General features: G+C 39.1%; 2 protein-coding genes across 2 annotated transcripts in view; both read left to right on the plus strand.

Moving 5' to 3' along the window:
- The window catches only part of fhdc1 (FH2 domain containing 1), a 37,890-nt gene extending 21,188 nt beyond the window's left edge, over positions 1–16,702 (plus strand). The window contains exons 4-12 of the mRNA XM_067585098.1: positions 1,613–1,715; positions 1,849–1,934; positions 3,306–3,406; positions 4,672–4,742; positions 6,045–6,152; positions 7,290–7,360; positions 9,310–9,427; positions 9,580–9,744; positions 10,059–16,702. Coding sequence (XP_067441199.1) covers positions 1,613–1,715; positions 1,849–1,934; positions 3,306–3,406; positions 4,672–4,742; positions 6,045–6,152; positions 7,290–7,360; positions 9,310–9,427; positions 9,580–9,744; positions 10,059–12,236 — 3,001 coding nt within the window. The 3' untranslated portion in view covers positions 12,237–16,702. The remainder of the gene's footprint in view (positions 1–1,612; positions 1,716–1,848; positions 1,935–3,305; positions 3,407–4,671; positions 4,743–6,044; positions 6,153–7,289; positions 7,361–9,309; positions 9,428–9,579; positions 9,745–10,058) is intronic.
- A 6,781-nt stretch (positions 16,703–23,483) lies between these two features.
- Positions 23,484–25,654, plus strand: part of trim2a (tripartite motif containing 2a) — a 38,432-nt gene continuing 36,261 nt past the window's right edge. The window contains exon 1 of the mRNA XM_067585103.1: positions 23,484–23,706. The gene's annotated coding sequence lies outside the window, so the exon portion shown is untranslated. The remainder of the gene's footprint in view (positions 23,707–25,654) is intronic.

Genomic DNA, 25,654 nt, shown 5'->3' on the forward strand with positions numbered 1-25,654 from the left:
GATTCATGTTTTTATCAAAAACTGCACCATAGTTGCTAAATTTTATCTAAAACTGACTCTCAATCAGAAAGTGAACTGTTTCTTTTAAAATCATAATTTGCAAAACAAATACAAGCAATAGAAGGAGCAGGATACCAAACAGAGCAAACACTCAGAAAAACAGGGAAGAGAAAAGAGAATGAAAAAAATGTTCCCTGATTTTAACACAGAGGTTGTGTGAAGTGGACAAAGTCAGTTAAACTACTGAATGTATTATCAAGTTTATACAAAGTGTGATATTTAACTTCCCTTCACTGTTAACAACGCAGGCAACAGAATTTTAATCTTGGTGATTGGATGTTTCTCACTAAAATTATGCTTGAAAGTTGCAGTTAATTTCTCTCATCACATTTTTATATACAAAGGCTCGTACCTTTTATGTTTTCTATCAAAGAACCAGATATGTTCAAACACAGTTGTTCATCTTCTGTGCCAATAATTCAACCGAGAGAGTTTTTTGTCTTTTCAAGCCTTGAAAGTGCTCCATCTGTAAGTCAACTGAGATTGCCTCCACAGAAAACAAACAGAAGTAAAAGTCATGTTCACTTTCTTCCTAAACGATGTTGGGTGACTGGCAGTTAGAGCACTTCTGAGGCTGCGATCGGCGTGAAACTCTCCATACAAATATCATATAACATAATATAATATAAACTTTATTCATTCAGCGCTTTTCAAAACTAAGTTACAAACTGTTCTAAACTGTTGAACCAGGATGGAAACATTTCAGGACTGCAATAAGGCAAATAAAATCAGATAGTTAAAAATAATACAAAATACTGTAAAATACCCAACAGTGTAAAATAATCTTCTCCTCCATCTTCCAAGAGCAGAACTCATCATGTAGCAACACACAAATTTAAGCTAAAAAATCAGGTAGAGCACAAAACTTATGTTACTGTTACCATGACCATGACCAGAGCTCCTCACAATACATTTTGATCCAATACAACAAGACTTGAGTAAACATGTAACTGACACCGTCTCAGCAAAAGTGGAATATTATGAGCTTCATAAAAGTGGCATTTATTGCAGCGTGCATGTATCAAGTTGCATCATATTGTAAGGTATCTGCTTACTGGAAATCATCCATGAAGGATATCTAATAGTCTTTTATATAGCAGTGATGTAATTAGAGTAGATATTGTGTTGCAGCACCACAGACCAGGATGATGTCATGAATGAATTTTACTAGAAGTAACCAGACATGATTGAGAATACATGTTGAACTGGTGAAGTGAATTTAACTGCACGTTTAATGCTCACATGTACAGTCAAGGGTACAAAAATGCATCCAAGCACGTTGATACTCAGTTGTGAAAGCTGGACAAAGCAGCAAACTTTAAAAAGATCTGGATCCCCTAGAAAAGCATTTTATCTTTATCAACAGAGCAAATCCTTTAATTGTTGGTGCCATTATTCTGTTTTACATGTCAATAAAGCTCCACCAGACCATGACAACTTTCTTTCTGAGGAAAAGTTTGATCAAGTCCCTTTGTAATCATCGAGGGAGCATTTAAACTGAGCACCTGTGCTATTTATTGACCTTAACTGAAATGAGATCTTTGACTTCCAGGTCCAACCGCTCCATTGTGGAAGACATACGACAAGGAGAAGGAAAGATTTACGGAGCAGAGCTGCTCAAAGACCTGCTGAAGCTCCTGCCTGACATAGAGGAGGTGTGTGTTTATGCATGTCTTTGTGGCTTTTAGCAAATTATGAATAGCATAAAGTATTTGAATTAAAGACCAAAACTGATGATAAAAGACAGTAGAACCCGCTGAACTTCTTCCTTCTCTATTTTCTCCACAGATCAAGAAGCTGCAGGCGTTTAAAGGAGATCCAGACAAGCTGACGCTCGTTGATTCCTTTATGTACCTCTTGATCCAGGTGCCACGGTACGTTGGTTTCAATGGCTGAGTGCGTAGTTTATTCAGTCAAAGAGAAATGTGTTATTTGTTTGACATTCAGTGAAAGGAGAAAAGGATTACACTGTTCAGACTTTAATACATTTGTGAGGATAGATTTGTATTTTGTGGGGACTTTCCAACTAACTTGTACTGCTCTCCTGATTTATACGTGTTCTTATAAAGTTGTTGCATTCATTTGTATTTATTTTTCAGGGACAGTGCACATAAAATGACAATTTAAAATGTAACAATTAGTCAAGATTGACGAATTGTTATCTGCAGTCTCTTCCAAAAGTGTAAATAATCAATTTGAAAGTAAAAGTTAAAGGTTTTTTAAATAATCGATTAATCTGACAATTACCGGTATTTCTTTTGATGAATCGATTAATTGATATGTCTATAAAATGTTGAAAAATAGTGAAAAATTTCCCAGAGTCAAGGCGACATCTTCATGTGTCGTGTTTTGTCCAATCAAAAGATAATCAGTTTACTATCATGTATGACAAAGAAAAGCATTAAATCATCACTTTAGCGTGACTTTATTAAGAGTGAACAACGTGTTTCACCTGCAGCTTCTTCAGGTTCGCTCAGTACTGACTACAGGCGAAACGTGTTGTTCGCTCTTAATAAAGTCACAGTAAAGTCATTATAGTGATTTTCACCTAATATGTTCCTGCAACCGACCAGCACCTGACTGAAAATACTGGCTTTACATGGGGAGTTCTGTCCTTTCATTAAATCATCATGTTTGAGGATCTCAGACCAGCTACAATTCTGCTTAAAAAATCATTGAAATGATTATTTGATTATCGATTGAATAGCCGATTGACTAATAATTGCAGCTCTAAATAATTGCCCTACCAGCAAAGTCTCAGATATTGTTGACAGTTCTGCTAAAAGTCTGTTTTCACATTTTCTGGAAAATGTTCTTATCTTTTTTTCCAAAGTTTCTTTTCTGCAACAACACTGGGTGATATCACATTACAGTAGTATTAGTGTAATGGAGATGGTGTGTGGGGGGAGCAGATGTAAAACAATGTTTGGAAAAAAAAAATTCTACTCTCTGTGAGTATTAAATGAAGTACCATTAATTTTTAAATGAGTATTGAGCATCTGGAGGCACTAAAAGCTCTATTAGCTCTCATGGCCACTCAAGATAGAGATACTGTATGTTCAGTTATGTCCCACTAACTGTAATGTAAGATGTAAAAAAAAAAAAACTATCCTCCTGTTTCCTCATATCTCATCCTGACCATTTGAAAATAATGTTTATGCTTCACCACACCCATGTCTTCATTAATCTCCTGTTGTTCACTACACATCACAGATTCAATCCCTCTATGTGTTGCACTCTGACAGGTTCGAGGTTCGGATCGAGGCCATGGTCTTACGGGAAGAGTTCTTCCCTTCCTGTGCGTTGATGAGCCATGAGATCGATGTCGTCCGCGTCGCCACTAAAGGTAATGACACATCCTTCTCGTACACACAGTCACAGGCGCTCAGACAGGTGACCCAGATATTTGAGCTGTCAGCAGCGGCGTACAAAAAGGTTAGAATGTGTCATCTGTTATACAGCGGTGTGGAAAGACAAGACTGTTTCATCTTTTTCCTTTTTAAAAGTATTGTATTTTAGATTTTTCATATGTAAATTTATACATTTTATGAATCATAAAATGCATTTTTAATGATTGCAAAAAATTCCACCATAGCTGTATAAAGTTGCTGGGCATTTTAAGGGGTAAAAAAAACCTTAAAATGGACCAAAACCCATGAGTACCACCCCTGAAGTGTAACAAGACTGAGGGTCTACAGCCATGCTAGCAGCTCTGTGAGGCTGCATTAGGCACAGTGGTGCTATAAGCTAAATGCTTCTGTCTGCATGCTCATATTAACAGTGTTAACATGCTATTGCATACTATGTTCACCATCTAATGTGTGTTAGCATGTTAACATTTGCTAATTAGCACTAAACACAAAGTACAGGTAATGCTGAAAGGGAATGTCATTAGTTTTGCAGGTATTTGGTCATAGACCAAGTATTAGACAAATTAAAAACTTAATGATGGTGCCGGATTAAAAATCAGGGGATTACTAAAGTTCACACAGTTCATCCTGAGGGAGACATATATGTGTCTACCAAATTTCATGGCAATTCATCCAAGATATTTCAGTCTGGACTGACCAACAGATATTGCCATCCGTACAGCCACGTCGCTAGAATGGCTAAAAAATGCCATGTGCTACTGAATTTCACATATTCTGGGGATTATAAACTGACCAAGACCTTGTGAGCAATATTAAACAGTGATTACTGCGCATCTTTTGAGCCTCTGTGTCATTTTAGCTGAGTCACACTGTCTTGCCTCTCTGTGCCTTATTGGATTTTTCTTAAAACCCTCCTCTACAGTACAGTGACCTTTCCACCGCATTGCAGGGCTATCAGTTAAACACTGCATGGGACAAATTAAGTCTAACTTTTATGACACTATTTAATTAAAACTATCTGCAGTACCCTTATTTACTCTTACTATTAGCACTAATATACCGATGGTCAAAATGCAAAAAGAAATGTAATTTAAGCACTAATACGTTTGAAACAGATCATTATTACTGCTGCAAGTTGTCCTGACTGATGCTGGTAAATCAAAGTGGAATAAGTGTGTAATGGGTTGCTGTGATCTGCTCTGGATTCACTAATTGCATTTGTATTGATCCTTTCCTATAGAGCTGATGAACTGCGAGGAGCTTCATGCCATTCTGCATCTGGTGTTGCAGGCCGGAAACATTATGAATGCTGTAAGTCTGCAAGTCATGTTCACTTTATATTACACAGACACTACACTCCAGTCTGTCTGATATACTAAAGCGAGTGTTCCCATGAAAAAACAAAAAGCCTATAATGTGTCAGTCCATCTCTATACTTTGTGACTTCCTTTCCTTATGTCTTACTCAAGACATAAATCTTTTAAATGGGTGAAAATATATAGTAGAAGACTTAAAAAGGCTTACAAATGTTCCTAAAATGGCTGGACATTGTAGGTTTTACCAAAAGTAACTCAAACAAGAGTAAATATGTGTAAAGTGCATTTATTGGGGATTATTTTCAGCTGTGAATTAATCCTTATTTGGTACTTGGTAGTGAGTATTTACAACAGTATGTGAGATTGACTCCAAATGAACTTAAGTGTCTGTGTTCATGGTGATAAAGGAACATGTCAGCCAGTGCAACAGTGAAAATATGCTTATTTGCTTTCTTGCCAAGAGTTAGATGAGAAAATTGCTACCACTCCCATATCTGTCCATTAAATATGAAGAGGCAAGAGACGGTTAGCTTAGTTTTGCATAAAGACTGGAAGCAGGAGGAAGCAGCTAGCCTGGTATAAAGACTTTTTTAAAAAAAAATCAGCCTAGACTGGACTTTACTGGTTGGTCCTCTCTCCCCCTGTCTCTTACAGATCGCATTAACTTGGTAAAAAAGAATGTATTGCCCAAGTTTCTCTTTCAATCTTCCCTCCCAAGTCCTTTTTCAAAACCTTAGACCAAGCCATTCTTCCTTTATATGGAATAAAGGCCCTGTTAGGATACAAAAGATGCTCTTACAGATGCCAAAAGCATCAGGGGGTCTTGCCCTTCCAAACTTCCAAGTATATTATTGGGCAGCAAATATACACAGCATCCTGCACTGGTCCCATTGTCATTACTGCCTTAGCGACTGGGTCCCTACCTGGGTCAGGACGTGTCATGCAGACCAATGTCTCTTACGGCACTGGCTTGCACCCCACTATCTAAGTCTCCCTCTAATCTAAATTATAGCCCTGTAGTAAGTCAATCACTGCAAATATTGACTCTATTTCTAAAGTATTAAAAACAACCACTGACCCTTCCCCACTCCTCACTCTCCTCGGCCTCTCATCCAAATATACTCCTCTCTAAAATCCCCAGAAGGGTGCACTGGTCTTAGATCAACTCATTGTTGGTTTTAGTCTTTTAATGGGATTTGTGGACAGTAAGAAAATTATATAATATTGCCAGCTGTGTCTTTTAACATCTCTCTACGTTGCTGTGAGATCATTCTTTTGTTCCTCTGTGGTTCTTCAGGGAGGCTACGCAGGCAACGCCGTGGGCTTCAAGCTGTCATCCCTCCTCTCATTGGCTGACACCAAGGCCAACAAGCCCGGGATGAACCTGCTGCATTTTGTCGCCATGGTGAGTGACGGCTTCAGTTATACAATATCAGGGACACTATTGAAACCTGTAGTAGCTTATGTAATTCAATACAGCACTGTAACATAATTACCATGGCGTCAAATCCTTTGATGTCAACAAAAACTGAATGTTAACAGCAGTGCAGTTTGTTGCAGGGCTACATATTTGGGTTACCTCAGATCAGTGGTAGGCAAATAGCGGCCCATGGGCCAAATCTGGCCCTCCAGCAAAAACATCTGGCCCCTGAAGAAAGCTGAACTTTTCACTTTGATAGTTTATAACAAAACTTTTATTTTTCACATTTTAACTATGAGTAGATAGCAAATCTACTACAGTGTAGTGTAGTACAACACAGAGGAAACATTTTCACATTCAAGTCATTTTTGCAAATTTATATTAATATAAGTTGCTCTAATTCTGTTGTTCCTTACATACTAATGGAAAAAAGTACATTTGCTGTTGGATATAGTCCTAAAAAAACAGTTTCATCTATCAATTATATTCTTAAATTAATTAATAGGATTAAAAAACAAAATATTGGAAAAATGCAGCATCCCCCTTACATAATTTCATATAAGAAATAAGAATGATATAAGGTTCTCTTCTGTTTTTGAAGCCATTAATGTGTATGTTAAGCAATGTGTTTCACATTGTTCATTTACTGAACATGCTCATCTAAGAAAAACACAATTTGAAGTATTTTACTACAATATGGTAACTATGGTAACTATTTTAGAAGACAATGCATTTCATCCAGTTCATTTTTCATATAGGAAAATCTCTTGTCTATGCTGATTTGTGCAGTTAACCCACACAAAACTTCAAATGTGTAAAATTAAATTCAAAATAATATGGTCCAGTGTGTAGTTAGAGACAGTTATTTGTCAGCCGGAAAGAATTAGTTTTATGTAAATCTTTCACAGCAAACAGCGTCCAAACAGCGTCCAAACACCATGATTACAAGAGGGCGGCAGGTGGACAGCAGATGGTGACAGGAAACAGAAAAGAGCCAAGTGTGGCTGGCCAAGCACTTACGTAACCAAACAAAGGCTACAAGCACAGTAGTCCATCACACAGCAGTGATGCCTCTTTATCATGTACAATAACAAACATTTCATGATGTGTCTCTACATGTAGGAGGCAAAGAAGAAAGATGAGAAGCTGCTCAAGTTTCCAGATAAACTTCACGATGTCCAGAGTGCAGCCAGGTAAACAGAGAGATTGTTTCCTTTTTTGACAATGTTGTTATAATTAATACCTTCCAGTAAGTTTGATACCTGACAAGCCTATTCTCAACATTGCATCAATGAAAAAGTCATACCTGCATACAGACTCTAAACCACAAATTTATTTAAAGTTTATATAATCAATATTTTTATATCAACAATGAATCAAATGACCTGCAGAGAATTATCACCCGACTCTGCAGTTTCCCTCAGCTCTATGTTTTTTCCGGTCCCCAACTTAACTGTTCTGGTTCACTCTCACTGCTCTCATCAGCCTCGTTTCCTGATGCAGCAGGCAACTGTTTTCAGCTAAAAAGCTCTAAAACCCCCACTGTACACTTCCTGCTCGCCACTTAACGGCAGACAGACAAAGATAGTGACCAGCTGATGAAGAAATTGCAGCATTTAGCAGCTAAAGAGCCGGAGAGCCAAACGAAGCTTAAAGGAGAGTCAATATTGGACACAAACAAACATGACTTCAAATGAATGCTAATGTTGCTTAGTGTTCGTCTGATGTGTAAATAGGTAACTATTTGCTAACATGTTTGCTTTATCAACTCTCTAAGGTGGTAATGTGTCAATGTTGTGCTTAGCTTGTTGTGCTGCCCCTATGTGGCCAAAAAAGTCCAATTAATTAAGACTTACATAGACAGCATTTTAGTCTCAATCACATCTTAAAGGACGGGTTCACAATTTTTCAAGTCTGTCTTAAAACAACAGTCAGGTGCCCAAATGAACACTGAAAGAGGTTTTCCTTGCTGCAATCATTCCTCCTGTTCATACTGGCTGTTAAAAGATCCCCTTTAAATGTGCCATCAATGTAAATGATGGGGGCCAGAATCCACAGTGTGTCCACATGCACAACAATGCATTTAAAAGTTTATCTGAAGCTTATATGAGGCTTCAGCAGTCTGAGTTAGTCATATCAAGTGGATATCTGCCACATTTACAGTCTTTTTAGCATCAAATTCCCTCTTTGTGTTTCCCTGTTGAGCTGCGGTGGAAGTTAAGTAACAAAAAAAGGGACTTTGGCACTAAAAAGACTGTACCGCTGAAAGATATCTACTTGATTTGACTCATTTGGACGAAGCTCCATATTAGTTTCAGATAAAGTTTTAAATACATTTGTGTACAGAATGAGGACTGTGTATTTTGTCACTTGCATTGAAAGTGCATTATGAAGGGATCTAATGGCCAGTATGAACAGGATGAATGATTACGGCGAGAAAAACCTGTTTCAGTGTTCATTTGGGTACCTGACTGTTGTTTTATGACAGACTTGAAAAACTGTGAACTCGTCCTTTATTAAAACAATGACAAATTAGGCCTCCTGAAGATGATCTGATTGTGACTGAAGCGTTGTCTGTTTAGATACATTTGTGGTTTTGAGTCAGTGTGCAGCCAGAACATCATTCAGACATGTAGTGTCAATGGTGAATAGTGTCTCATGAATTATGGCTGCTGATAAACTACACAGGCATAAATTGATTCCCAGAATGTGTCATTCAACAATTTGAACAAAACAGACGTTGTTACATTTTTATTTATCGCTGAATTGAAAACCAAGTCCAGCCTCATCACTCAAGCTGACATCTAACTTAAGAGCAGTACTTTGGGAGTCCTGTTCAGAACGCAGTGTGATTCTGGTGGCTGTCAGGCTCTGTCAGCTTCACAAGGTCATCTCTTTGTGGCAACAAGCCCAGATTACTCCTCCCTCCCGCGGGATATGCGAACACATTTCTCCCTGTCTTCACCTTTACTGTATGACAGTCTGACAGTGCACTCAGTAAAATGTTGTCAAATATTGTCACGCTATCAACTTTAAGGTGAATGTTCAGTCAGCCATGTGATTATAATACATGTAAAACAAACCAAAATTGTCTATAAGGAGGAAATTTCCTGATCTTCATGCTGTAATTTTTCTCATATAGAATATCAGTGGAGAACATCGAGGTGGAGTTCTCCTCCTTATATGTCCGGATCAAATCCCTGGAGGAAAAGGTTCAAGGAGACCCGGAGCTACTGCAGCAGCTGGAGCCCTTCCTGCAGGTGGGGCAGGAGTAGTTACATAATACATTATATACACAGACACATGTACAGAAAGCCACTCTACATTTCTGGTGCTATAGATAATGACATCCATGAAAGTGGATGACATTTTATGAATTAAAAATGTGTGCATGTTTGATGTCCTGTCTCAGAGTTCAGCACGGACACTTCAGGACCTGAAGAGACGCAGGCTGGATCTGCGTAAAGAGGGGAACACTCTCATTGATTTCTTTTGTGAAGACAAGGACACCTTCAAGCTGGACGAGTGCTTCCGCATCTTTCAAGACTTCTGCATCAAGTTCAAGAAAGCTGTTAAGGTTAGTGTGCTTTAAAGAATACTTTGGGTTTTTCCAACTTTTTGTAGTTTTGGACATGATTCTCATCGGTTATGAGATCTGGGAACATGGCGACATTCCTGAAAAGAACACAAGCAGTCAAACGACTATGCAGGTTTTAAACGAACTTCCAGGTTAAATCGCTGGCTAGTTTACAACCTGTTTGTTTTTCTTGCCAAGTCGGACTTCATTGTAACACCATGTTCCAAATCTTCAGCCATTAGTTTGGTGAGTCTCTATATTGTGTTCCTGTCTACCTGCCTCTCAACGATTCTCCTCCTTCTGCTTTCTCTCAGGACAACATGGACCGCGAGTTGAAGGAGGCGGCGAGGCAGCGTCGGCTCAGAGAATTGGAGGAAAAGCGCTTTGCGTGGTCCAGTGCAGATCAGAGCGGGGGATTTGGTCGGAGCAGCAGCGAGAACGACGTGGAGATGCTCACCAAGGAAGGCCTACTAGACTTCTTCCAGCAGAGGTCTCAGAGTCCACACAGTCCGCTGGGACGTTCTGCCAGCGCTCGCCGTCACCGTCACACCATGACCTCCATAGCAGACCGCGAACTCCAAGGATACCTGGAGCTATTTGGAGGCACTGGGAATCCCACTGACTATTCCAAGTTTAACAGTCTACCTCGGTCGGGTCGCCCCATCCAGCGGAAGACGACCCCCTGGATCTTAGCCCAGGACGACAATCGTGAGCTGGGGTGCGACAGACAGGTGACGTCTCCGCGTGCAGAAACTGAACCTATCAGCCCACTGGCCCGGTTTTCCTCCTCTGGGTTTAACGCTAACGAGGACCCGTACAACAACAATAATTACTCATCTGTGTCCGAGGGCAGTGTTCTGCCTCATTCCTTTTATGTCTTTCAGAAGTCCAACCCAACAATTACCAGCCACATGAATTTTAGTGTGGAGAAGCATACTTTAGTTAGAGGTCCTCAAGCCTTTGAACTACCTAGTCCAAACAATAACAGCAATCATATGCACTTTGTCAACCAGGGGGATGTTGTGGTGACTGATATGGAAAAGGAGAGACGGTCACCTCCCAAGACTCTGGACAATCTTCCAGGAGTTTTAGAAAGAAGGTTGGATCTCAAGTCAGCGTGGCAAGGGAAAATAGATCCTCCAACACAGGCTGGGATCTCTCTTGAGGGAGAGAAAGAAGAAGAAGAGAACAGCACAGTTTCATCAACAACCTGTGATACTCCCCTCCCGTTAGATACCTCTGTATCCAATAAGAAGCCAGTGTTTTATATACTAGACTGCACAGAAACAGACTGCTCCGTTACCCTGGATTACTCTGAGGGTGAAAGTTCATCTCTAACGAAAGAGGGACTTAATTTCAGAACGAGCGACTGCAGCAAAGATCAAGAGAGCCAGCAAGATCCGAGCTCTCTGTCCTCTAATCTGGAGTCCCTGTCTCCCAATGACCAGTCGGTTTCAACCAATGAGCTCTCAGCGCCAAAATCTGTGGACGCGGCATCCATGACTCCGTCTGCTACCACAGAGGAATGGGACACAGAGAGCTGTGACACTGCTGAGGGAAAACAAAGTGTGGAGAAAGATGCACAGAGTAGCAGCAGAAAACCAGTGCATGCAAAGAGCAAAGCTATCAAAGCGACCAAGGGCAGCGGAGGACGTGGCGTGCGAACGCTGACCAGCAGCGAGACCCAGGGCATGCGGAAAGTCGTGCCCATTAGCAAGCTTGCCAGAGCAGGTAGCAGCAAGCGAGCAGAGAGAACCTTGGCGCATGAGGGTGGAGAATCACGTCGGCCTCTGCGTGACCAGAGCACACCAGCCAGAGGACAGAGCGAGAAGACAACGAGACCGCCTCGACACTCCAGTCTGCCTCCAGATGACTCCAAAGCTCAGAGGAGCCTCACAGGCAGCCTTTCCAGATGGGCGCGTGATTCTACCCCAAGAAAGGCCTCCATTCACAAGCCGAGCGCCAAACCTCTGAGGAACATCCCCAAGCCTGCACCCGAGGAGAAGATGTGCCGCTCCACCATGAGAGCCCTCGCACAGGCTCAAGCTCAAGCTCAAGCTCAAGCTCAAGCCCAGTGTGCAGCTTCCTCTGAGAACAGCAGCTCACACACACTAGGCCCCAAGAACAGCTCCGATGTTCCCAGCTTTGCCCGCAACACCGTAGCGTCGACTTCCAGGACCAAGAAAGAGATGGCCACCCCGTCCGTCCCCTCCACCCCGTCTCGCAGCGCCTCGCTCACAGGTCGACAAACCTCTGTGAAGCAGAACAGGTTATCACCCACAGTTCACGCCAGCGAGGAGCGGCCGCAAGGGACAAACCTGCGACGGGTGCAGAGCATGAAGGCGGCCAGTCGCAGTGCGTACCGCAGCGAGACTCCCCCTCCACCTCCGACACGTGAAGATATTCGTAAGACCAACAGCTTTTCTGAAAAGTCTGTCCAGTCTCGAGACTCGGCCACATCCAGCAGAAGCTTGAAGCCAAGCTGGAAATAAAACTGAAAGCAGAGGAAAGTGACTGAATAAAGACAAGTAGATAGAGGCAACTTTTCCCCCCTGTTTGATGTAAATTGATATTTGCTCTCCGTCCCCATTTACAGACTTTAAAACTCCGATCATATCATGCAAAAGACAGGAATCTGAAAAAAAAACCTTAAGCTTTCTCACCTTGTAAGATTCCTTCAGTAGCTGACATCAGGGTTATAAATTGCAAAGAGCAAGATGCAATGAACTCCACGTGTTTTTGTTTTGTTTGTACAAAGACTGTTTTCACAGGTTCCTTTTTTGGGGGAGGGGGGGGCCATTAACTAAACTGACAAACGGCGAATTAGTGTTTTTTCACCGGAGCCTTTTTGCCTGCTTAGCTGCGTATGTACCATATGTGCTGGTGTCTGTGATGATGTTGATGTACAGTAAGTAAACACTACTGACTATATAATGCTGCTAATTAGCTCTGACAATTTGAGACTGAGTTTCAGTGTCTTTTTCATTCAGGGTCACAAGATTTGTTGTACCTTACCTTGCTGCTGTTATAGTGTCTTCTAGTTGTGTTGCATCCTCCTGTAGAGCACCGCTCTGTTTGCTTTTCGGTTCTTTTGCTTGATACCTCAGAAAGATCGCAGTGGCCTTTTACCAGCAGAAGAAATAGAGTATGTTCATTTGGTTCTGCATGACAAAGATGTAGACGAGATCCGATCAGTTACTGCAATGTCACTTTTTACAAAAGCCCTGATATATTAATATTACTACAATATATAAAGTCACAGATTATACACCAGTATATCCAAACTGTGGTACTTCTCGTACCTTGTGTATGTATTTGTCAGTAGTTTGTAAATGTTTTAGAACTCCTCCATAATATCATGGAGTAGACGTGCATGTAGGAAATGTTTCCTATGTACAGTAGGCTAGTACACGATCAACACTAATGCTGTGAAAGAAAAGCATTGAACGCACCTGAAACAACACTGAAAATATCACCTTCTACATGTGATTATTTTGACAGTCTGATCTAATTTTTTCTACTGTGAATGTAGTCATCTCATATCAAAGGCCTGCACCTTTCTTGACAAGGTTAAATTGCAACAAAAACCCAAACTTGTCATAATCCAGCCTGGTTCCAGTTTGTGCCTCTCATGTATTGCTATTACATTCAAAGCACAGAGATGAACATCTGTTTTTCCATAAATACCTGGTGATCTTTGAAAGACCCAGAAGGTCATTTCACAGCAGTTACTGATGCTCTGAAGTGAAGTAGGGCTGCAACTAACAATTATTTTCATTATTAACTAATCTGCTGATTATTTTCTAGATTAATCGATTAGTCGTTTGGTCTATAAAATGTCAAAAGATCGCTGTTTCCCAGAGCCACAAGCTGATGTCCTCAAATGTCTTCATTTGTCCCAAAGAACAGCCCTAAACCCAAAGTCTTAGAGGACTAAAGACATCAGAAAATATTCACAGAGAAAATTTGAGAGATTTTTTCTTATCAATTCTAATCAATTAATTGGTAGTTAATTGGTGGTTGCAGCTCTACTCCAAAGGTATTTCCAAGATCCTCAAAGACTTTTCTAACTATCTGGATGAAAAAATATTCCTCCAGCTACATAAAAAAAGAAAAATATTTAACCCATCTCTCAAGTTGTGCTTCTTTTCTCTAATCCAAACAAAAACTGTCTGTGCTCAGTTTATATGATGTGGAACAAAATGAAAAAAGTTTTATTATCAGTTTTAGTGTATTTGTCCATATTGATGTTACATTGTATTATTTTGTATATTCATACAAATGACATGTTGATATATTTCTTGTGTCATACAAAATGAGCAAGAAGATTTGTATCTTTAGTTTACCTGGATAGGTTGTAATTTCAAAAAGGTTCTTGCACATCATAAAGTCTTAATAGGATCAAAAACTCTTGACTCTTTGAAAAGAATCCTGCACACTGTCCATCACTTGAACTCACTCTATTAACACAATGTTTTGGTCCTCATACAGACAAACTTCTGTCTGTATGTGTTTGTATTTGATGAAGGTCTCAAGACTGAAATGTTGAGTTCAAGTGATAGACAGTGCGTGGGATTCTTTGGTTTTCTTTTCAAGTCTAACTGAATAAGAAAAGTAGCCACAAGAATCTTTATTATTGTGCAGCAGACAGAACATTTATCCATCCAGATGATAAGAAACATCTTTAAATATTGTGTGAATGCCTTCAGATCAGCAGTAAGTGTTGTTTAATGACATTCTGTGCTTTTCAAAGACCGTCTGTTATCTCATTTTTTAAAGGATGCTTAGCTCTGTGACTGGATTGTAATAGTTATACATGAGAGGCACAGATTCATCCCTGTTGACCATTTCACACCACTTGCCTTTCAAACTGCATTGTGCCTCGATGGCAACTACACACATAACAGTGCATTGCCTTAAAGCTTAATGTAGCCGATCCATCACCAGTAGAAGCTCCTTGATTGTAAAACAAAGAGTAGAAATCTTTCCTACATTCCATCACGCTGAACTGAAACAGTGACTCAACTGGTTAGTGACTCACTTTGTAAATAATGTAAAGACATAGTATTTTTCTGACTATCAACATGTTTACATAGCATTGAAAAAAAATGGAGGGTAAAAGAGTGAAGTACATGTTTGAGCACAGATATTTAAAAAACGGTCAAAGCGTCCATATCTTCCGTCAGATGTTGAGAGCCCTGGCCTGCAGTGTGTTGACATGCTGTGCGTGTCTTCCTGTTCCCTGTGATGCAAATGAAGTTGATGATCCGATGACACAAAAGGCCCCAGTGTGACATGTGACTGTGTGTGTGTGGCCTGCATGTAGCCTAAATTTAGATCCACTTTCACAGAGTAAAGTAATGTAGGAACTGGAAGTAACGATTACTTTCATGAGTGATTGATCTGACTTATTTTCTTGATCGTTTGGTCTATAAAATTTCAGAAATTTGTGAAAAATGCTCATTACAAAGCCCATCCTAAAGCCCCCAACTTTTCTTTTCTTTTTTTTTTGTCTGTCCAACTGTCCGTACCCAAAGATATTCAGTTGCCATTCACAGAAGATTTTTGTTGGTTATAAAACATTTGAGAAGCTGGAAACAAAGAATTTTTGTCATTTTTGCTTTAAAAAAATTACTTGCATGATTATTCAATTAACCACTTTGTTGCTGATTATTTTTCTGGCGATCGATTAATCAACTAATTGTTTCAGCTCTAAAGAAATTACATTTCAAACTAGTAATGAGCATGTGCCTGGGTGTGCCGCAGCTCGTCAGCTTCCACTGCCATTCAGCCTTAGATTGAGATATCTTAAACTGAGCGACTTTGATTTTGACTTTGGAAACAGCAGCCTGACGTGGTTGAAAGCTCTGGAGAAAGCTCTCAATGGATATTGTGTTAATATTTGTCAAACCCACTCCAGATCTTTTAAAGTACAACCTCTTGTAAACGCTAGTCAAAAATCACAGATTGTTGAATATAATCTACAATTTTAAGAATTTATAACTTTTACACCAAACAGCAACAAATTTGTTCATCTGAATTAAGTTTTGTGTACATTTAGATTATGGATCAGGCTGTTTTAAAAACTACCAGACACACCAGCTATTATGCTACTTCCAGAGCTGTGGAGCTGCTGTTCTCCTCACATGGACACAATTTACACAATAAGTCGCAGTCTTCAGCCTTTTATCGTCCTCCTTTGTGTATCCCACAATGCACCCTGGTGACACCTTTTTAACAGCCCCGGGCATTACAATGGGTGCCCTTTACATTACATCTGACTGGCTTACAGCAGCAGAGCTGGTGTGGAATTTGCATACTTACTTACCCTTTTCATCACTTCCTTGTTACAGGGATGGTTACCATAGTAACTCACCCCAAACATTAATTACCATTGCTGACTAAAAGCCCCGTAAGAAGGTCAGAAATGTTGTTATAAATCCCCAGAAAAGACAAAATTGCATTGTCTAATATCATTTCACGTAAAGCTGCTCACAAATGGGACTTTATATTATTTAGAGTGAATCTTTATTTGGCTTTTAAATCATTTCCTGCACAATTGCTGATTCTGTAGTTGTACTATCGTATTCCCTGATGATTAAACGTGTCTTGTTTTGGCATAAATTTCCCCAAGGATGTCTTTAGTACACTGGAAAGGAATGACTAGTTACAATAGGGTGTTTTTTTTTTTACTCTGATGTGATTCTATGTGATGAGAGTCTTGACGCGTCGGCTGTAGTTTTCACTCCTGAGTCAAATAAATGCTCTGCTGTTCTGCTTGGTCTGTTACAATCTCACGATGACAAAGAAAAGATTGATCACAACATGGAGCAAATGATGATATCTGATCACTGTAGACCACAGGGCTGCAAATTGTGATGTTACTCTACTGCAGTTTCTATTTTCTGATGATGACATCAAAGAAATAAATAAAATCACATGTTGCTGTGTAAACTGATCACTTGTTGGGTGTCTTTTTTTTTTTGAAACTGTGAAAAAAAACAGCTGAGCAAGCTGATTAACTGGAAGAATCTTCTTTATTTCACCGACATGTTTTGGTGCAGGGCATCCATCAAGGTGATTTACAGAATGTCTAAAAAAAACTTTACTTACTTAACTTACTTAAAGCCTGTAGCTCTACTTTGAGCATAGGCCACCAACAGAGGCTCTCCAGGCAACCCTGTCCCCGGCCAATTTCTCCAGCTGTCCAAAGTCGACAAGTTGACTGAATCCTTATCAATTATCCAATGAGAGCAGGACACACTGACAGCCAGCCTTTAAAGGATATTACACCTCCAGCACAGAAACTTCACAGTAAACAACATATTGAAACATAAACAGTAAAAAAAACATCCTGAAATATCATCACACAAATAAGGACAGAATTTAAAACCTGCATGAATTTTTTAAAATTGTCAATACAGCTGAAAACAACAAAACCATATCAAATAATTGTGAAAAAGATGATAAAAACTAAAATTATTGACTCCCCTTGAATCATAAATCCAGAAAATATTCCCTTTAATGTCACCCCCCCAGAATACCAAATTAATCTTATCAATACCAATATAAATAATTTTATCAATGACTCTATCAACAGCTGAACAGTCTTTCTATTTGAGAATAGACACTGCTGTGAATCATGAACTTAGTTTCACTGTTTTAAAATAACTGGTTTACTGAGCAGTTTTGAAGTAAATCATAAGTTGTTTACATTGTATAAATTCAAATCCTTGCCGATTAAACACACATATTGGTTTTGACATGCATAAATGGAGGCAGATTTGATTTGCAACACATTTTCAGAAAATATTTAAAGAGACAGTGAAACTACTATCTACCTCAGCTGTGATTTAAAATAAAACACATCTGTTTGAAGCACATCTGTGGTTTAAAGGCAGAGGTGCCGTTTAACCACTAGAGTGCAGCAGAGTATCTTAAGTTTCAGCAGCAAGTGTCAGACATCCATCCATTACCTCATCTTACCATAACACTAAAATCAAAGCATCCTCTGCCTTCATTGTTTCAGTATCAATACAACTTCTCAGAAAAGTTCCACAACATTAGAAAATCTACAACAAAACTACACAACATTGTATGAAAATGTATTCTCCAGAAAAATAGAGAGAGAGCAGGTTGATGATCACAGTATTACTTCACTAAACTTTGCACACACACAAAAAAACCAGTTCATCAAATCTGAATAGCCAACAGTGTAAGAGGATGATATCTGGAGTTTTACATTAACTGTATTTTTGGTCAACTAAAAATCTTTTCAGGCAGCTTTGTTACAGTAACTAAAGGAGAGTTAACAACTGAACGAAGAATACTCAAAAAATCAGTTTAGAAATATAAACTACTCTAACATCCATTATGATTTCTGATATTTCAGCCCCTGTGGTTCTTCATAATATTTCAGGTAGATGCACAATTTATCAGTATTTTGGTGTTTTCTATTGTCAACTATATTATGTGCTCAAGGGCCAGTGAGTGATTTCATTTAGTCTTTATTTTTTTAGAGGGAGCAACAGCACCAAAAACACTCCTGTAGATGCTCTAATATATATTTGATGTTATAAAAGGTTTTTAAGCTCCTTCAGGTGCTGAAACAGTGCTTGAAGTGAAATTTATAAAAGTAGCAGTAACAGAGTTAAAGTTGCTAGTGTCAACAAGATAATAGAAGCCATGAGAAAGAAAAAGTCAGAGAATGTAAACAACAATGGTTTTGTAGTCAAAAATATATATATAATAAATATTATAATAATTTCAGTCCACAATAATGAACATTTGATCACTCAGAGTATAAATGTCCATTTTTGTTCACTCAACTGATTATAAAAGCAATTATATTATGAAAGTTTGATACAATAATATATACTAACTTTTGAAATAATGAACATTTGATCACTCAGTAGAGTAGTAGATTCACAGCTTCAGATACCACAGACACATAGTATGATACGTAGTACAGGAGTGACTGCTCAACACAACGTACTGCAGTATACGCAGTATAGCATGAGATGTCAAACAGCTCGTGACTTGGCACGTTTATCTTTAGATCAAAGTTGCTGTAGCCATGTGCGAGGGATTATGCTCCTCTCAATCCCTCCTTATCCCTCCCAGCTCAACCTAACACCGGGAAGAGTGGGATCCTTACTTTCACCCAGGTGCTGCTGGAGGTAGAGATAGGTCCTCTCACTATTACATGTCAGCCACGGATACTGATGAGTTTTTGCACTTCTGGTGGATAAGGCGGAAGTTTAACTGGTTTTTAATCATGGATGTTCTTTGCTGGTCAAGTAAGACATGAAGCAGATGATTGGGATCAGAAACAACAACAACAACAACAACAACAATGTTCCTACAGGAAGAAGGTCGTAGCAATGATCCCTAGAAAGAGTGAGTCGCACTTTATGTCTGTTTTCTCACCACATCTTCACTATAGTGGCGGTTTATGGAGGTTATAAAGTTAGAAATTCTTGTGATTTTAATATCTTCCACCCCTAAATGATTGGAGACATGCAGCCAATTTTCACTCACATGATAGATCCACAAAATTGTGGAATAATAATACCCCCAAACTGATGCTGTGTGACCTTTTCACCATGTAGTTTTGGGTTCATAAAGGCTCATTCTTCAGAGATCCTTTGCTTTTTAACACCAGGTGACAGTCTATGCAGAATTGTACTACAGTGTCCCTGTCATGACCTTACTCCCTGTCACTTTAAAGGACACAGTGTCGCTGCAGATTCTTCTCAGTGCATCATTTTAACCTTTAACAAACATACGCACATAAACGTTTGCGACACACCTCCACAACTGCATTAACATTAACGTGACAGGATTTCCTGGACTCATTCTACTACAGTCACAGGGATTATCAGCGAGATATCAACAGCAGACCGCTGAGATTAGCAGCCGATCTGAATGCAACAGCTGTCCAAGTATCAGTAAAAGACTAGAGTCAAAAAAAAAAATTCAACATAAAAGCACCCAGGATGTCTTTTGATGTCAGTTCAAGGACTTAAAATGTCATTACCTGTCAGTGTGTGAGAGAGGAGCTTTTGAGTGACAGCATGGCTGATGACGTCCACTTCTTCCTTCTGTCTCCAGATCTGTACGACAGGAACACGCGGTGAGAGTCGAGCGCCTGAACTGACCCCACAGAGGCAGAGAGACGACCCTGCAGAGAAAACTGGTGGAAACAGACATGGGGTGAGGCTCATATTTTAATAATAATGGGAGAAACGTTAGACACTGCGTTTCATGATTTGAGTTACAGTTGAATGTTGTGAACTGTCCTTCTGTCTTCATTTAGCTTTGTTATGTACTCCACATATGGCTCAAGATGGTCTCTTTTTTTTTGGGGGGGGGGGATTCAAGTTGCACTAACTGCATCAAAAGTGGTTTCTGCAAGCACTTTATTGTACTGACATCCAAGCTCAACCCCTGCTGAGAGCCGGCACTGAGTCTGAATGTTTTCTGCTAAATTTATACAGTTCATTTCATGCAGCTGTTTTTTTTTTCATAGAAAACATATAAAGCCCTTGTGTTGAATTCTTATCCTTAAAGGGGAGGAAAGCTCTATATTAGGCAATTTAGTTGATAAAATGAAGGAAAATAGCAAAAAATGTTTATCACAATCTCCCAGAGCCCAATATAGCATGTTCAAATCTGATTTTCAACAGTCAAAAAGACAAAAATATTCAGTTTACAAGAAAGACATGCAGCAAATCTTCACACAGAATCTTTATAAATGACTTAAACAATTAATCCATGATCAAAATAGTTGTTTATTAATATTCTGTTGATCAACTGTTTCAGCCCTACTCTGATAGATAGATAGATAGATAGATAGATAGATAGATAGATAGATAGATAGATAGATAGATAGATAGATAGATAGCCACTTAGCATAAATCACAAAAACAATGAGGTAGGTATTAAACAAATGCAATTAAATATTGTCAAAAGTCAAAAGTATATAAAATAACTAACTGTATATATTAGTGCATTCAAGAGTTTCTCCCTATTTTCTGCTTCTGCTATCCAGCATCAGTGACTAGAGAAGTTCATACAGTAGATCATACAATATATTCAGCAACAGACTTCACTTAAGAAAAAAAACTCATAATTACCATTTTCACATCAAATTTTTATTGCAGTTTGGTCCTCAACACATGTTCAATCAAAACAGCATGAAAGAGACAAAAGAAGTTGTTAAATTATTCAGCAGCCATTCACAGAGCGTTCTGCTAATCCCGCCATGCTCTACTGAACTAATGACAGCAGGTGCGGGCGGCTGTAGCAAGGACGAGAGGAAATTATGGTCATTGTTCAGGTACATATTTTGGTTTTATCCTTAAATATGTGGGGTAGATTTCCAAAAAAGAAACAGCTTGGTTGACAAGAGACATATTGACTGTTTACATGCAGCTTGTTTGATGCCTCACTCTTGATCTGCATCCCTCAAAGCAAAAAGACATGATTGATTTTTTTTCCACCCAGACATTAAAAGTTTCATAATGAGCATTGGGTTTTTACAGCCAGTTTCATTCTTTTGTGTTTCACTCATAAAACTATTACACACCTCTATTGTGCATCTGTACTGTGTGCTGCTCTTAATGGAATAACAGGAATTACTGTAGGCCTACTTAGTTACCAGAAAAAAAGAGGTGAGATGCTCAAATTAACTGAAATCTTTGCACTGAGGCAGTGATTGTGCACTGAATGCTAAGCAGGTGTCTTTTGATTGTGACATACACACACACTAACACACACACACACACACACACACTTAAACACAGTGCATTAGTTTTCTAAAATAGTTGTGAGGCCTTCAGATGCATCAAGATCAACCCCTCCCCCACCTCCTCCTCCTCGTCAGATATACACACTGCACAATAAACCTCATACCGCCTTTTTTTCTATCACACAAAATCATTAATGGAAAAGGAATGCAAATAACTTGTTTCTGTCTTTCTTTCTTTCTTTCTTTCTTTCTTTTTTAATCTGAAAAGAGTCTTTCATGGGCTGCTGCATAATGTAGTGTTGCCATGGTGACAGCCTCCCTTATATAAGAAGGGAGGGGTTTGCATGGAAACCACAGTTGCAACTGGTGCTGGGATGTCCCACCAGAAGAGGGTCTGCTGTTGGTTACACACCTAAAAACCACAAGTGATTTTAAACACATTTTTTATTTTATGCGTGTCACATTGTTCATAATATATGCTCCTGATGTAACTTAATTGTAGTTTTTAAGGTTACCGTATCTGTTCTTGTACTACTTTTTCTGGTGTAACACTTCAGTTTTCTTGTGTGGGATCAATACATTTTATCTTCTCTGTAAGGAATGGTTTGACATTTTGGGAAATAAGCTTGTTCTTTCTTGCTGTGAGTGATGAGAAGATAAAAACCACTTTAATGTCTGTCAGTTAAATATGAAGCTACAGTCAGGAGAGCATTAGCTTAGCTTGGCTTACAGTATATATACACCATACACTTTTGTGACTTTGTTTATAAAAAAAACACAGTATGTAGTGTGTTCTTAAATTAATGGTTTGATATGTTGGGAATTATAAGCTCACTCACTTTCTTGCTAAGAGTTAGCTAAGAAGATTAATATCACTTTCACAGCTCAACGTTAAATATAAGCTACAGCCAGCAGCTAGTTAGCTTAGCTTAGAATAAAGACTGGAAACAGGTGGAAACAGCTAGCCTGGCTCTGACCAAAAGTACAAAAATCCACGTACCAGTGCAGAGAATATGCTTATTTGCTTTCTAGATGAATGTTAGATGAGAAGCTAAATACCACTCTCAAGCTAAAGCCAATAGCTTGTAAGTTTAGCTTAGCATAAAGACTTGTAACAGGGGGAAATAGCTAGCCAGGCTCTGTCTTTAAAAGTAAATAGAAAACGCACCTCTAGAGCTCACTAATAAACACATTATATCTTGTTTATTTAAAAATGTACAAAAACCAGAGTGTAAAACAGTTTGTGGTTTTCTTGGCTGGGTTAACTGACTTTGAGTTTTCGCTGGTTGCCTGGCAACCTCAAAGTCATGACAAGGCTTCAGGAAGTCACTGCACCAGGCCAAAAAATAGCTAATAAACTCTGCAAAACCACAATTTGTCATTTTTACACTTTGGTTTGAGTTTGATTTCAACAAATATAGATATGTGTTCATTAGTGAGCTTTAGAGGTGCTGGTAGGCAGATTTTTGTACTTTTGGACAGAGCCGGGCTAGCTGTTTCCCCCTGTTTCCAGTCTTCGTGCTAAGCTAACCTGCTGCTGGCTGTAGCTTCATATTTAACTACAACCATTAAAGTGATATTGATATTCCATCTAAGTTTTGGCAAGAAAGCAAAATAAGATTAAATATTATTACTTTATTTTTGATTTAAGAACATGTTTGCTAGTTTGCTAAAATAAAATAAAATACACTTCTCACCAGGAGACAAGCGTGTATAGTTTATTTAAAATGTAATTTTAAAAGCCATTAAATGGTTAAATATTAAAAAAGAAGAAAAAAGCTACATAAAGGATGTCGTCAACTATACATAAAAGTATTTTTCCTCGGTACATCACACATGACACACAAAATGCCTGTGTAACCATCACAGAGACAAACAGAAATAATACATGGAGGCTATTTTTACACGTGAATGCAATATTAATGAACTTTTTTTCTTAGTGGATTAACCCTAACTGCATCCGGCTGCGATCGCCTTTCCCTTTTATTGTCGGCGGATCCCTTTAATAAGTGAGGTGGAAGTGAAGTGAAGCAGCTTTCAGCTCAGCTGTAGTTTGTTCGTGCAGAGCTGCAGACAGGACGGTGGATGCAGAGCGACCATCTGACCGGTTGAACAGGGAAAAAGTCCAGTAAGGATCATCGCTTGTCGTCATCTGATACATCCTCATGCGTCATTGTAGTTTTCACACCGGCAGATAAGATAACCTTTAGGTGAGTGAAACGGAACTTTCTGTACGGATTTCTTCTGGAAAACAAGCTGGGATTGAATGAATATCCTCTTTCTTCCTCTTGTCTAACCGTCGATTATATTTGAAGCTTTTGCTTTGATGCAACACTCAGATTAAGCTTTAAGATGCAGAATTATATTTAATTGCAGCTTGAACATTACGCACGCATCTAATCATTTAAAGTGCAAGTGTCCAGACGGTTATAGCAATACTGCCTGCCTGTGTCCTCAGGGTGCTGTATATATTTAATATGTTTGAGTGTGGACCACTTAAGTAATCCATTTACAGCAGACGAACGTGCAGCAGGCTGATGTTTGTGTCAGCATCTTAAATCTGTAAAAACATGAATGAACCTCTGTGGCTGCTGATGCAAAAACTGAGTGATGAGTCATACCAGATCTTATGTATCACATGGCTGGTTTTATATTTTTTATTTATACAGTTTTATGTGGATAGACCCCAGATTAATGTTTAGGTTTACTTGGAGATGCAGAAAGAAGCTGCTGAATGCTTTTTGTTCTTTTTGAGTGTTTTGTAAATATTATTTTGAGTTGAATCTGACCTGTATAAGTGATAGCAGTGAGACTGCTGGAGTAAAATTAAATAGACTTTCAGTCATAATCTCAAAGATTTTCATTGAAATAAATGTCTGTTAAGTCTTTATCTATCGCCAGATGAGGTAACACAATGGTGATTGAGCTTATGGCCCATTGATGAAAGCTCTTGCATTTGCAGTATTACGAACTGGGTGTCGGTGGCGACATTCCCGCGAAAAATCACAAGTGGCGCACAATTGGTGACACGTTTTTCATCACCCAGCAGTGGTTGGTCCACCAGAGAGGGTAGGCGGTGCTAACGCAACAGACTTGCTCTTCAACCGAGTTTCCGGAAGTGCGCCAGGCTTTGATGCCAATTTGACATAGTGGCCAAACCATGTAATTACAGCTTCCAGGTCCATCACCTGATGCCATTGGGCTATTGGATCTGCACACAATAACGGGAAAAGGAGCAGCTCTAAAATGGTGGATAGATTTTTTTGAGCGTCACAACCCCTTCGAAATGACAGTATTTGGTCCATTTGGTCCGATAACATTCTTAAAGTCTAGAAGAGCCACAGGGTGCTAAACTGTAAGTTAGCCGGCTCAGCTGGTGGAAGTCTCTAGTTGGCATGTGGTTGAGAGGCGGTGTTAAAGGAAACGCTAGTGTGTTTCCTTTAACATAATTTTTCCTAGTTTCCTTTAACTATCCCCCTAAAGGGATAGTTTGGATTTTTTGAAGTGGGGTTGTCGAGGTACTTATCCATAGTCAGTGTATTACCTGCAGTAGATTTGGGTTGGCAAGCTCCCAGTTTGGAGAAGCAGACAGGAGTACTGGCACAGAAACTAAGCAATGTACTGCTGTGGATGGGGACAGCAGCACAACTTGTTTTAGCCACCTAAAAGTGCCGACCCAAATCTACTGCGGATAATACACTGACTATGGATAATTACCTCATATGACCACGCTTCAAAAAATCTGAACTATCCCTTTTAATACATCCATGTGTGTTGAAAAACACACCTGCAGTTACTGCTTGTCACCATAGGTGTCGCCAAAGAGAACAAAACAAAGATCTTTGAGATTGTTACTTTAAGCACAGGTGAAACTAATAAGATCTTAAATTGCTGTGCTGCATTTCTGTAATTGTGGAACAGAGGCTTCATTAATGCCATTAGGTATCTGTGCTTTTGCTGCTGAAATGTCTGTGAATCTGATTTATTTTGGGGAAAAATGGTGAAGCAAGAGTGCTCTGACGCTAACAGGTCAGTTGTTGCTAAACAAGAAAGCAACATGACAAGTAAAGTACAAGATGGACAGATTTTTGACAGAGATCAAAAGAAAAACAGGAGAAGTTCATCAAACCAAACAAGTCAGTTAAATGCAAAAATATA

This window comes from Thunnus thynnus, chromosome 3 (assembly GCF_963924715.1).
Source record: "Thunnus thynnus chromosome 3, fThuThy2.1, whole genome shotgun sequence".
Taxonomy (NCBI): Eukaryota; Metazoa; Chordata; class Actinopteri; order Scombriformes; family Scombridae; genus Thunnus; species Thunnus thynnus.